Below are 14,014 nucleotides of genomic sequence, written 5' to 3'. Positions count from 1 at the left end.
CTGAAAGCGACTCTGAAAGGCATCTTCAATGTGTACTGAACTCCCGTACATGTTAAGCCTCTCAGAACAACCAGTTCAAAAAAGGCACAGTTTATTTAAATGTATAAGATCTGCCCTATTGGTTCAGTATTAGTCATGTTACTTTATACATAAGAGTTCAAATATATCTTTATTGTAGAACAGTAAGGAAACTAGAAAACAAATAAGAAGATGAGGAACTAAGTGTCCTTATACATAAACTCTCTGGGATAATTGGGCTTCCGACTACTGAGATTTGTCTGGGTTTCCTTCAAAGAAGCAAAAACTGCTGCTAAGGGGCGCCTGGGTGGCTTAGTCGGTTAAGCGTCCGACTTTCACTTAGGTCATGATCTCGCGGTTCGTGGGTTCGAGGCCCGCGACGGGCTCTGTGCTGACAGCCAGCTCAGAGGCTGGAGCCTGTTTCGGAGTCTGTGTCTCCCTCTCTCTCTCTGACCCTCTCCTGCTCACGCTGTCTCTCTCTCTCTCTCTCTCCTAGAAATAAATAAAAATATTAAAAAAAAAAAACTGCTGCTAAAACCCAATCTTCACTCAGTTCCAGTAAACCAAACTCTCTGGCTTATTCTGCAGCTAATATACAACAAACTGTCTGTGGCATGGAAATGAAGTTGACAAATATATAAAACCTAGGGCAACTACCAACTCTGAACAGCATTCAGATGACCTGGAGGGGCAAAAACAGCGGACCACAGTTACTTAACTTGAAGGGAGACAAAGACAAGATGTTTCCTTATATTCTCACCTATTTCCTTTTGAAGCATTTTACAATCAACATCTAGAAGTTATGCCAATTTTTTTTTTTTGCACATTTTCCCAAGGCACATCAAACAATAACCTCTGGACTTCAACTCCACATTATTTTCATTTTTATTGCTTTTGCCAACCCTGTTTTAGATATCTGTTCTTCTGATTGCAACACACTGCCTTCATCTCAAAAGAAAAAGAATTGACTACTGTGACAGTATGAGCGTATCACTGAGAGAGAAAAAAGAAAATATTTAACGACCTTCTCAAGTGGAAAAACACGGGCACCGGGAGTGGAGAATGGTAAGGAAGAGAGAAGGAAAAGGAAAAGAAGGTGGCTTGGCTTCCAACGGACAGCGTCAGGGTGACCTCCACAGGGTTAAGAGTTAATCAGCTTCTCTCTGCCCACGCACATCTCTTTTTCAACTTCAGGAGGTCTCCACTCACAGCATCAATTTAACAAACTAATTTGCCAATACTTGATCTAAAATTTCAAGCTTTCTAGTCAGTGAGGAAAAAAGTGTCTTGTAATTTTAGCAAGGCTAATTAAGGCTCTGAATGAAGTATTTCAAATCGGTCACTCTAATTAAGCAAAAGTGGCTGATTAAAATTAACCTTTTCAGAAAATGAAATCTAAAAATAAACCTAACTAATGCTATGTAAATTGCTTCACTTGATGATATCTGAAGCCATATAATGTTGAGACGCCCTTTTAGCAAAGGTCTGTTACAATGTGGTACCCAGAGGAAAGAATTCTTTTCCAACCCAGATAGGATTATAGCTAGAAATGCCTGGCTTCATCTTAAGGTGCTACATGACAGGTTTTTTATGGACAACCAAATATGAAAGAAACCCAAATCTCAAAACAAATAATCAAAAGCAGTCACCTGTATGAATCCCATGACTTATCACAGAGCACCACAAAAAGTGCAGGAGAATAAAATGTTTTCCAATCCTCCAAAACTTTCCTTTGTGACTCAGGCACTTACTAAATTATTAAAATTCTTTGAACGGACTGTCTTAAATGTCACCTCTTCCAAGAAGTCTCCTGTGAGGTTAGGTGCCCCTCCAGTGGGCTACCTTGGAGCCTTGTGCTTACCCCAGTCATTAATACACTCCACCCTGAACCATCCTGTCTTTTCATAGGTTGACCTTCACCACTGAACTATGAGGTCTCTGCGGCTAAAAACTGCACCTTAATCAGACTGTACCCCCAACCCTTAGCAGAGTACTTCATTCATAACAGGTGTTTGATAAATATACGTGAAATGAATAAACTTCATACTCATCTTTGTACCTTCTCGGTTTTTATATAGTGCCTTGAACACTGCAAGGACCAGACAAAAGTTTATTAAATGAATGAATTAGTGGACAGACTTGCTTTTGTATATGATCGGTTATAACGATACAAGTCTTGAACCAAACCAACCACTCGGATGAAAAGAGTAATAGAGCAAGGTACCTCAGGGATCCTACACTGTATGGTATGCCTTCAGTTGGCCTTGGGCCAGCCCTGGCCCCACAGCCTACTCATCCCAAATCATATAAAAGACCTGACGAGGAAGAAATTGCCTAGCAAGCAACTTCAATTCCAATTCATCAACTGGAAGATGAATAACAATTTTGCCTTCATTCAAAGCCTGGAGGTTTCCTGGTTTCTCTTTTGGGCTGATTGAGAGGAATCAGAGCATAATATAAACTTGAGTGATTTATAGCTGCAAAAATCTTCAACAGGAGTATTTTGCCAAGCTATTCTCTGCAATTCAAGTTCAATCGATATCTGAATAAAATACATGTTGATAAATTAAATAATCCATAGGTTGCTAATTTTAATAAATAAATTAATAAATTAAATAGGGATACGTTAAAGCATGGTCACGAGCTGCTTCGAAATGGAAGAGAGCGAGCGAGCCCGGGGCTTGCATTGAGGTGACTCAGTCCTGCGCGCTCCTACTAATGAACCAGAGGAAAGCACCACACGTGGGGCATTACATGTAATCAGGAATCAAAATCACATTGTTGACACTGTGAATATTGCAGTGAGCATCATCCACCCATCATGGAAACTCTACCACCTCCTGAGGCAATCGAGAGATTGCTCTGGTCAGAGTTAACACCTGCTGTCATCCCAGCGCGGCAACCCTTGTATCTGAGGCCATCAGAGAAACCCACCACTCCATTCCTCTTCTCTTGTCTCATTTCTAAGATGCTATTTCTTTCCTCCTCATCTTCTTCCTGGCACATTATGCTTCTCTCAACTCATCTTCCCTGTTGTTGTTTTTTTTTCCCACCACGGTCTTTCATCCTCCTATACCTAAGGCCCAATAATGATACTTGCTCGTACTGTAAGCATCGCTGAGACGAATTTTCCAGATCACTGAAGCTTATTTCTTTAAAAGCTAAGGTGTGTTTTTAAATTACTTTAACCATTTTAACTGAGGGTTTGGAAAATGCACCATCTGTTCTCTTTACTTCTTAACAGAATGTACACCAGAGCCCTGGACGCTTTCTTGACCGTGCAGGCTTGTCGATCTCAGCACCCCTCAGGTGCTCCCGAGAAGGTAGAACTCTCTTCCAGGTAGACATTTCCGATCTTGTGCTAATAGTTCTAGATCTCCTGTGCCATTTAAGAGCTTTACTTTTCAGGGGCACCTGAGTGGCTCAGTTGGTTAAGCGTGCAGCTTTGGCTCAGGTCATGATCTCATGGTTTGTGGGTTCGAGCCTCGCGTCAGGCTCTGTGCTGAGAGCTCAGAGCCTGGAGCCTGCTTCAGGTTCTCTGTCTCCCTCTCTCTGCCCCTCCCCTGCTCATGCTCTGTCTCTCCTTCAAAAATTAACATTAAAAAAAATGAGCTTTACTTTTCACTATTGTCCCTGTTTGTCACTTCTGCCTTTCCCCTCCCACTCCCTAGTGGCCGTGGATGGGGAGCCACACAGGCCAACTGGTAGCAAGAATGTGTCAGGATTTGAGTGATATATGCTCATAGGTCTTTGAGTAAGAGCCCGGGGCCCATCCGGTGAGGCAAGCTCACTGGCTTTGTGACAGCAATTTTAACAGCTCAGAGACCCTTTGTCCTTAATTGTGGGGCTGGGACCGTAGGAGTGCTAAGTAAAGACAAGTCAAGCACATGGGAGCTCGTCCTCTGGATAGGCTGACTGGCACTGTCATTTGTATTCGGGTGGGAACACTGGCTCCCGTACAGTCTGGGTGCATGGTTTCAGACTGTACCCCGCCCCTGTGATCCTATCCTCATTCCTCTTTTAAACTTCGGACAAAAAGTGAGACAGAAACCGGGAAAATGCTGACTTTTGTGAGTGACACCATCCTGTGAAGGAGCCTCCTCCAACACCTCTGTGGGGCTGCCCTTCCGTCTCCGGCCTGCCACCCGGGACGCTCACTGCCCTGGCCGCCCCTATGCTAGTGACTTGCCCTGTCACCGGCTTACCAGGCCCTCCTCCCCTCTGACGCCACCCTTCTCACAGCACCTTTTCGAGCTTCTTAGAGCAGAACCTTGCTGTCATCAGTGGCTCTTCCCTCAGTTTCCCCTTTCAAACCAGGCAATTTCAAGATTCTCATGTGTGTGTAGTGTATCCCACATCCAAGCTGCATTTTAGCTGCTTCTCGCTCATGCCTATTGAGATTCAAATTCATGGCTCCTGCAGGCTTGTGTTTTCCAAACATCCCTCTCACCTCCCTCTCCCCAAATCCCTCTCAAGTAAGACTGCCCTACTCTTTTCACTGTTGGGCTCTCAGTCTGCACTTCTGGAAAGCGCTCATTGGTTAACTCTCAAAATACTTCTTGCTTTCATGTGAATGCTCTATTTTCACCTTCAGTTCTTTTTACGGTACTTCTTACCACCCACCTCCTCCTGTTGAGTCTTTACGTTAGCAGTTCCCAGTTTTCTATGTTCCATTCCACTCCGCTGAGAGAATTAAAGAAACACGTGGCAATTCTCTCTGTTCTTATCGGTCTACGCCGGAGTCCTCTCCTTGTTCACATCCGAATATCTTCAACGACCTCTCAAGAAATGTGCGTTTCTAACTGCCTCAGAAGTCATTTTTCTCATGTAGTCTACTCAACTGTTTTGCCTTTTATGTATCTCCCCAAATGTCTAAAAACATAATCACTAGATTTTCTCTTGCGGTTGTTCCCCACATCATCCCACCCCTTCTTCTTTCCTTCCACTGTCACTGGCCGCAACAGCGGGACTGAACTTCTGAACATTTTACACGGTACCATGTACGGAGTGAAACGAATCTTATTCCCCAAACCGTGCAACTCCTTAGTGTCCTCTCACGGGTCCATTCTCCCTCCACTCCCACAGCTTTCCAGTGTGGCCCACAGAATCCCCATTTCATGGTAAATAAACTCTCCTCTGCCTTCAACTCATTCAGGAAGATTGTCCTCTGGAAGGAAAGGACTCATTCCTCCACAGGATGGACACCTCAGAGGCAGGAATTGGGGAGGGTTTACATGCTCCTTAGAGCCACCAAAAGACCAACACTTTGCCAGCCTCGGGTAAAAGCCTCTCCTCCTTTCTAGCCCATGACCTCTGACTGGCCTCCCTTGCCCTGCTCCTCACCTCATGGTCCTGTGGCCAACTCATTTAACACACCTGCTTTCCCTTTCCACATCCTTGACCTCCTCTCTCCAATGTTCTCTTCTGCTCACTTCAGCCAGCCACATTCTGGACTCCATCTTGAACATGCTCATCCCCTAGGACTATTCCCCGTATAACTGCCCACCCTTCCCACTCCCTAAGGCCCTTGCTCCAGTCAGTCTGCTCCCTCAGAAAGCACGCCAATCCTGTCGAACACCCACCTCTCCCAGTTGGCCAGCCCATCCTGACTCCTCTTCCTTCCCTGCCCAGCCTGGATTCTGTCATTGATCTCGGGAATTGCTCTGTAACCAGCACCCTCAGCTCCCTACCAGAAAAACTTTGGCTGGACTTCCTGACACCAACCTAAGTTCCTGGGCAGCCTCCTACTTCCTCTTCTCCCACCTTCCAGATCCTCGCTTAGGCCTCCTGCCATCTCAAGTGAACCTTCTCCTAAGTGCCAGCTCCATTCATCCACTTCTGGTTTGGCCCTCTCTACTCCCTTCTAAGCTTCCACTCCAAATGAATGAAATGAAAACCTTGCATTTCTGTTATAATTCATTCCTTTTAAAAAATGCTTTTGGATATTTGTTATTTTATCCACAATAAACCTTTTGTGGGGTGGAAGCTCAAGAATATTACAGCCAAAAAAATTGAGTTTTACAGAGGTTATGTGGCTTACTTAAGTTCTCATAGTATTCAAAGAGTAGAAATGATCGGCCATCATAATAATCAAAATATATTTTCTTTCAACCATCTGAGACAACTATGCTGCACCCAGTTATTCAACATATTAGTTGTGGGGATTGACATGCTGATCAAAAAGAGAGATCAAGGGGTGCACCTGGGTGGCTCAGTGCGTTAGGCATCAGACTCCTGATTTTGGCTCAGGTCATGATCTGGCAGTTCTCGAGTTTGAGCCCTGCCTCAGGCTCTGTGCTGGCAGTGAAGAGCCTGCTTAGGATTCTCTCTCTCCCTCCTGCTCTCTCTCTCTCAAAAATAAATAAACGAAAAGAGAGATGAAGGGATGAAGGCAGAGGTCACCTCAGGATCACTTTTCTTCATACAGTTGTCCCAGAGGCAAATATTCAGGTCATTACTGCTGGCTCAGAGAAAGAAATGAATCTGATCAAAGAGATGCAGAGAAATCCCATGCCAGTCAAGCTGCTCTGTGCCCTCTGTGTGGGCCCCACACCAAAACCCAACGAATGAAGAGGAGTCACAGCGCTGGAAAAGCAACTGAGCTCAGCAATGGTGAATCAGTGTAGAGAAGAGAACAATTTGGAGCTTACTAAGTGGGGCACTCCCTTCGTGCATAATTAGTGTGCTTTGGAAGAGAAGACTGGTATGTGACATGCTCACTTCTGAACAAAATAAAAGCAAAACGGATTGTTCCCTTTCTCATCCTGTGCCATCTAGACATTTATGACATCATAAACACCACAAACACAATCCAGTGCAAATCGGAATGGATATACAGATAACAGTAGCATTGAGCAAAGACCCAGATTAAAATTTTTAAAGACATTTGTATGAAATATGTGTTAAAAAGCCAAAAGAAATCCCTCTACAAGTATTTCAGCTTCTTAGATTAAAAAAAAAAAAAAAAACTGTTACATACATCTGTGTTTGTCCATATCCCTAATAAAACTAACATCGTTATCTGCCCTGGGACTCTCCTCCGCCAACAAAAATGCAACTGTTTAGCAAAATAGTTATTTACCTTATAGAAGATCAAAAAAAGATCATCCAGTTTCCCATGCAAATCACCTGCAGTGCAAATGAAAAATCACTCTTCAGTAGGAAACAAGAAAACACCCACTTTGTTACAGAATTTTTAAACAGAAATACTGCTGATATACTCCAAGCACGCTCAGGGCGTTGGGGTTTCACCCATGATGGTATTAACTCAACAATCTGTTTTTATAGCTCTCTTTTTGTCCCCTTTCCTCTGAGGGGCAACATCTGATATTAGAATTACCTGTTCACTCCTGCCATTTAGGCAGTGCCTAGCTTACTGTACCAACCACCGAATTAAGGGTTTACGTGAATTATCCTGTTCAGTCCTGACAACCTCTCTTTGGGATGGGTATTATTTTCACCACTCCGAAGTTACAAAAGAGACTCAGAGTAGTTAACTGATGCAAAATTACCCAGCTACCACATATCAGAGCTGGAGTTCAAACCCAACTTTACCTCACAACTCAAGCTCTTAGCGATTCTTCTGTATTGTTCACACTGTCATCTCTAGGAGAGCAGGAACAGTGTCTATCAGTTGGCATTAACTCCCCAATGCCTCTCATAGTATCTGGTGTATAACAGACACTCAGTAAATGCATTTAATTGCTAAAGGCACAGTTTTTTAAAGCCATGTATTGAAGTATATGCTTGAGCAATAGCATCTAAAATTTAAAATTTGTGCGTTGAGAGGTGCCTGGGTGGCTCAGTTGGTCGAGCATCCAACTCTTGATCTTGGCTCAGGTCATGATCCCAGGGTCATGGGATCAAGCCCTGCAACAGGCTCTGTATTGAGCATAGAGCCTGTCTTAGATTCTCACTCTCTCCCACTTGTGTGCGCTCTATCTCTCTCTCTCTCAAATTAAAAAAAAAAAAATTGTGAGTTGACATTCTTTTGATGAGACAGTTACAGGAAATAAAAATGGAAGCATGGCTTTATAAAACTCAGCTAACTAAAGGACACCACATGAATATGAAGATATTAATTAAAAATTAAGAGTGAATATGTTAATATTCAAAAGCCCTATTTGGATAACTATTTCTAGGTAAAATATCTGTCTTTCATAAGCTCTGATCATAAATTTTTATTCTTTGCATCCAATTTGATTGCCAAATAGAATTTAACATGGAAATACCTTTCCTCAGTTTGCTTAAAACCCCACAACTAAAATTACCCAAATATATGCAACAGAAGACTCCAAAGATGAGAATAATTAAAATCCTGTGCCACCAGCACTTATTTGTAAAATGACTATAATGTTGAGAGCATATTAATGCTACTGTATACTTAAATCTCATTGCTTTCATATGATCCTATTCCAATTCTAAGGAAATAAAAGTGGAAGGGTTTTTTACTTATCCATTAAATATTTATTTTTAATTATTTTATTTTCCTAATTTTCTTCAGGGTGACTTGTCTTTCAAAGACTTGAAAGATTAGGAACTGAGGCTTTGAAAACATTTTTAACTTCTAGTTGGACAGCAATAGATAAAACTTGATGTATGATGGAAAGGATAGCCACAGAGAGCAACTTCCACTGCAAAGAAAAACATGAGGGCAGACCTGTTATCTTTATAATGTAAATATAGACTAAAACACCTTCTATATTGCATGGGTACTGAAAACAATGTAGCATGTCGGGATCTTCGTGTAAATAAATACATCTAGAAACTGAAATAATGGTAAAATTTCATCACACTTTCTCTCCCTTTCCTAGTACTGCCTTAAACAGAAGGTTTTGAAAATACAGCCCCAGTTTTGAATTTTGAACGATGACCAAATTTATCTAAGTTCAATGGGGCTATCAGGACCAAAAATAATAAATAAGTGCTATGCTAAGGGAACCTCCTGGCCTTGGCTTTTCCCTCCAGCAGTAGTGCTCCATGGAAAAATGTCTGGAAACAAATGCCTAAGATATAGAGATCTGTACGTGAATAAGCTGTCCAATCCATCCATTCTCTAGTCTTTGTCTCATGAGGAAAAATGAAACATCAGAGAGATGTGTGATAGGAGATGGGGCAGTAGATACAGGGCTGCCTCTAACCTGGGACAAAGAGGACCTGATTTTTTTTTTTTTTTATTTTGATTTTGCCACTAACTAGCTGAGTGAGCTCGTGGGTGGTGGGGGAGAGTCATCACATAGAAATTCAGGGAAGGAGGGGCGCCTGGCTGGTACAGTCAGTGTAGCATGGGACTCTTGATCTTGGGGTTGTTAAGTCTGAGCCCCATGCTGAGTGTAAAGATTCCTTAAAAATAAAATATTTACAAAAAAAAAAAAGAAAGAAAGAAAGAATGCAAGGAAGGTGATAACACTTTCTTCTCTGTGCCTCAATTTCATCCACAAGAACAAGTGATAGACTAGTCTCAGTAAGAACCATTCAGTTCTTACACCGTGGGATTCCAGGACTCCCTGGCCCTCTAATTAATTCACATCCTTTTACCCAAAGATAAATCTGTAGTGGCAATTGGGGGTATACTGGGAACACGTGGGAGCGGATCTCGCTCTCGGTTCGGCTTATTCTAGACACTTCGGTAGCATATACGGCCCTGGTCCCACAGCCTTCACGGGTTGGCACAGCTTCCCGAGCTGCATGGACCCACATTCTTAACCTCTGTGAAAAATAAGAGCTGGTGAGGCTTTGAATGAAAGGCGCCCGTTGCTGAGATGCACTGTCTGTTAGGCAGAGATGTGTTGCCCTGATCAGGGTCGAACTGCATCATTAAAGATGCTTCAAAAGCCCAAGTCAGGGCATGTGATGCGGAATATCCCACTGCTTCAAGTCCCTATCACCACCGTCAGATGCTAGAAATGGAAATGGTTTCCCTAGATTGTCAAGTCCGCTTCCACCTGCCAGAGTAAAAGAAACACAGGCTACAAATTGATTTGGAAAAAAAACAATCACTGTTTTGTAACCTAAAGGCCTAATTAGAAGTTAAGGGAATTGCTGTTCCTTCCACGTACCCCATTCTCAGACAGTTGCAAGCCTGCTGAGCACCAACTGTGTGGAATTTCAATGTGTACTGTTTCTTGAAGCAATATCCTGCCAGGCTGGCCTATATGATAACAAAATCTCTAGCCTTGTTATTTAGAAGAACAAGGAACAGATTTCTAGGACATTCCCACTCTTCTAAAAGCTGTAGAGACCAATTGGAAAAAATCTACAACAGCAGCCAAGGGCAGAAAAGAGTTTAATCTCCACCCTGCCTTGGGCTTTTTGCCTCCCAGCCTCAGTGGCACGCAGCGGCCCACCTAGGAAAAGTAATATGAAATAAAGATAATGAGAGCTAGACAGAGGGCAAAGCAGGCTTATTCCACCCACGGGTGGTTTTCCGTATTAAAATGCTGTTTGCCTTTATAAAAAGCTAGGAGTTCTTTAATTTCCCACATAATTAATTCCTGCCAGCTGGTATGGAAACAGAGAGAAGATGGGGAACCGTATTATCATGATAGATAACTCTATATTAACACTTTTCCCTTAATACAGTCCAATTTACACAGTTTTCAAGTTAAGCAAATGATGTAGAACCAAGGCGCTCCTAAATATTAATTTGGCAGCTCTGCCCTGAAACTTACCACAGATTGTTATCTCTTTGGAAGGAGAAGTATTTATGTGAGTGAAGTTCGGCATTTGCTTCAGGACTTTCTTGGTCTCAAAGAGCACCTCTAAGACATAACGAGCATGAAGTATCTGTGAGGGCGAGGCAGAGGAAATAAATATAATGAACTAGCAAGAAAAGCATGACTACGTAGAAAGCTATAAAGGTGGAGCATATGAGCACATTTCTGGAAGCTGTATTGTAGGATTATCTCTAAATTATTCCCCAAAAAATTATTCTAGCACTGTGTCTGGCATATAATAAGCCCTCACTAGATATTTGCAAGTTGAATGAATGAATGGTTCTTAGGACATTTATATTCTCATGTTTTTTTTTTTTTTTATGTTTTTATTTATTTTTGAGAGAGCAAGTGCACGTGCAAGCAGGGGAGGGGCAGAGAGAGGGGGAAAGAGAGGATCCAAAGAGGGTTCTGTGCTGACACCAATACGCCTGACACGGGGCTTGAACCCACGAACTACGAGATCATGACCTGAGCTGAAGTCAGACGCTCAAATGACTGAGCCACCTAGGGGCCCCTACTTTCATGTTCTTAACTGACATCATCCATTCACAGAACATCTGTGATTATTCTTGGTCCTTAGAGTCCAAGAGAAGTGAAAGGGAAGAAAAGAGATTCCCTTGCCCCAGGGAAACATGCAGACAAAAATAAATAAATAACAGAGAAGGAGGGAAAGGTGAAAGAGAAGGGGAGACAGAGTGTGGAAGATGGGTTGCTTTGCATTTGTTTGGGACATCCTGCCATCTGGGAGGGCAACCTGGTGGTGGCGCCAGGTTTACAGATTTCACCAGGCAGCCTAGCAGCCCCAAGGAACCCCTGAGCCAAGAATCCCAGGCGTGGCCCAATGCTGGGTGCACAGACGTGAGACTTGACAGAACAGCAAGTGCATTTATATACTAGTCTAAATAGAAAACATATTCCAAACCCAAATAAACCATTTGGATTATCTCCTATTATGACTGTTCATCCAATTGCTCTCCTCCAGTTACAGTGCTGATGACATCATCGTTTTGGACAGATTTACTCCACTTTCTCCACCGGGCGTTTGTTTGTTGTAAATTCAGTGTGTTATACTCCCTTTTTTAAAATTAGAAAACATTCCAAGTACATAATCCCCAAAGTAATATAGCCGATACAAATTTAACAGATGCTAACACCACTTCATGGGTCAGGATTATCTGTACCGCTTGAAATGGGGCTAGCTGAAATTGACATGTGCTGCGAGTACAAAATACACACTGGATTTCAAAGACCTAGCATAAGGGAAAAAAAGGTAAAATGTCTCCTTAACAACTTTTAACCTGAGTACGTATTAAAATGATAATAATTCCATATGTTGGATTAAATAAGTTATTTAAATTATTTTCACTTGTTTACATTTTTTAAAGTTTTTTTTAATTTTTTAATTAAAGAATTTTTAATGTTTCTTTATTTTTGAAAAAGAGAGAGAGAGAGAGCACGCGCAAAGGAACATGAGTGAGGGAGGGGCATAGAGTGAGGGAGACACATAATCCGAGGCAGGCTCCAGGCTCTGAGCTATGAGCACAGAGCCCAACATGGGGCTCGAACCCACAAGCTGTGAGATCATGACCTCAGCCAAAGTGGACACTTAATCGACGGAGCCCCCCGAGGCGCCCCCTAAAGTTCATTTTTAAAAATAATCTCTACACCCAGTATGTTTTTACTTTTTTAATGTGACTACTGGAACATTTTAAATTTTTTTTTTTAATGTTTTATTTATTTGTAGGAGAGAGAGAGAGACAGCGTGAGCAGGGGAGGGTCAGAGAGAGAGGGAATCACAGGCTGAAACAGGCTCCAGGCTCTGAGCTGGCAGTCAGCACAGAGCCCGACGCGGGGCTCGAACCCACGAACCACGAGATCATGACCTAAGCGAAAGTCGGACGCTTAACCGACTAAGCCACCCAGGCGCCCCACTACTGGAATATTTTAAATTATATATGTGGCTCACATTATATTTCTCCTGGACAGCACTGGTTTAGCTTATTAAAGGGTGAGAGTGGGGTCATATCTGCATATTGTTCAGATACTGCTGTGGACATGGGATTCAGAAGAGATGGAATCCTTTGTCTCAGGGTCTTAAATTTTCTATTTGCGGAGCTATTAAGATAATAAAACTATTTTCTATCCCAGACCCCAAAAACATGACTTAAGTTTGGACAATTTTGATGATTAAATATATTTTTTAAGGACAGGAATCAGGATTTGAGGCAACGTGAGAATTAGGCGGAGAGAGAAACCTCTGTGGATGGAGATTAGTGGAGAGACCTATATTTCCTGGCTCTCGAAGACCTAATGATCTTCCCCACAAAAGCTTCTAAATCCATTCAATCCACAACTTGAGTCAAATCTTGAATGTCAACATTCCTTTAGCCACATTTTAAGGAAATTTTAAAGAACAGGCAAAACACCTTAAACCAATGACTTATTTCAGTTTGCACATTTAGTCTACTGATTCCCAACATTGCACTTCACTTGACACTGCGGATTTTCTGGTCCAGTTGTAGCATTAATCAGAAGAAGCACTGTCTGAAAAGGCAGTTTTGTTTTTTGATTTTTAAGTTAAAAAATATTGAGAATGTGCTATGACAGAAAGATCCTATTATTAAAATAATTTTTCTGGATCCTTTTTTTCTTAACTTTTTTATTATGTGTGTGTGTGTGTGTGTGTGTGTGTGTGTGTGTGTTTAAGTAATCTCGACACCCAACGTGGGACTCAAATTCACAACCCTGAGATCAAGAGTCATATACTCTACTGACTGAGCCAGCCAGAGGCCCCTGGGTCCTTTTCCAACTAACTAATATCACTTGGCTAATATCAGTACTTGCTCACAATGCTGTCTTTCAGTAGGATTATAATTGTGTTTACAGTTGCAAAAGTAAATACTCAAAAGAGCTAGCTTAGACATCGGTTTCTACATTTATAAAACTGGAGTAAATAGCAACTTAAAATATTCATATTCTTTTAAAGGTATTGAGGGAGGAAAATATTACTTTTAAAGGATATTTATTTTTATGAAATAGTAAGTTTTCAAATGAAAAATATCTCATTTTTTAGCTGAAATACAAAGTTAAATATTAAAAAGGAGTGTAAATGAAAGGCAGTTTTTCTTCTTCCCCAGACCTCAGTGCTTGTCCCTAAAAACAGCCAGTGTTAAGAGTGTCTTGAACAGCTTTCCAAAACATATTCTATGTGTTGGCAGGCATATAAAAATTAATATAACCAGATATGAACAGGCAATATTAATATATTATGATATATTCTT

General features: G+C 41.8%; 1 protein-coding gene across 3 annotated transcripts in view; it reads right to left on the bottom strand.

Annotated features, from left to right (window-relative positions):
- PPEF1 (protein phosphatase with EF-hand domain 1) overlaps nt 1–14,014 on the bottom strand; it is a 119,153-nt gene that overhangs the window by 48,237 nt on the left and 56,902 nt on the right. For all 3 annotated transcript variants that reach the window (XM_039247364.1, XM_039247363.1, XM_039247365.1), the window contains 2 exons: nt 10,689–10,803; nt 7,100–7,146 (listed from right to left, as the gene is read on the bottom strand). In XM_039247364.1, coding sequence (XP_039103295.1) covers nt 7,100–7,146; nt 10,689–10,803 — 162 coding nt within the window. The remainder of the gene's footprint in view (nt 1–7,099; nt 7,147–10,688; nt 10,804–14,014) is intronic.

Source organism: Hyaena hyaena, unplaced genomic scaffold (genome assembly GCF_003009895.1).
Source record: "Hyaena hyaena isolate Hyena2069 unplaced genomic scaffold, ASM300989v1 scaffold_295, whole genome shotgun sequence".
NCBI classification, from domain to species: domain Eukaryota; kingdom Metazoa; phylum Chordata; class Mammalia; order Carnivora; family Hyaenidae; genus Hyaena; species Hyaena hyaena.
The sequence above is the reverse complement of the archived record's forward strand: the minus strand, read 5'-3'. Positions and strand labels throughout refer to the sequence as shown.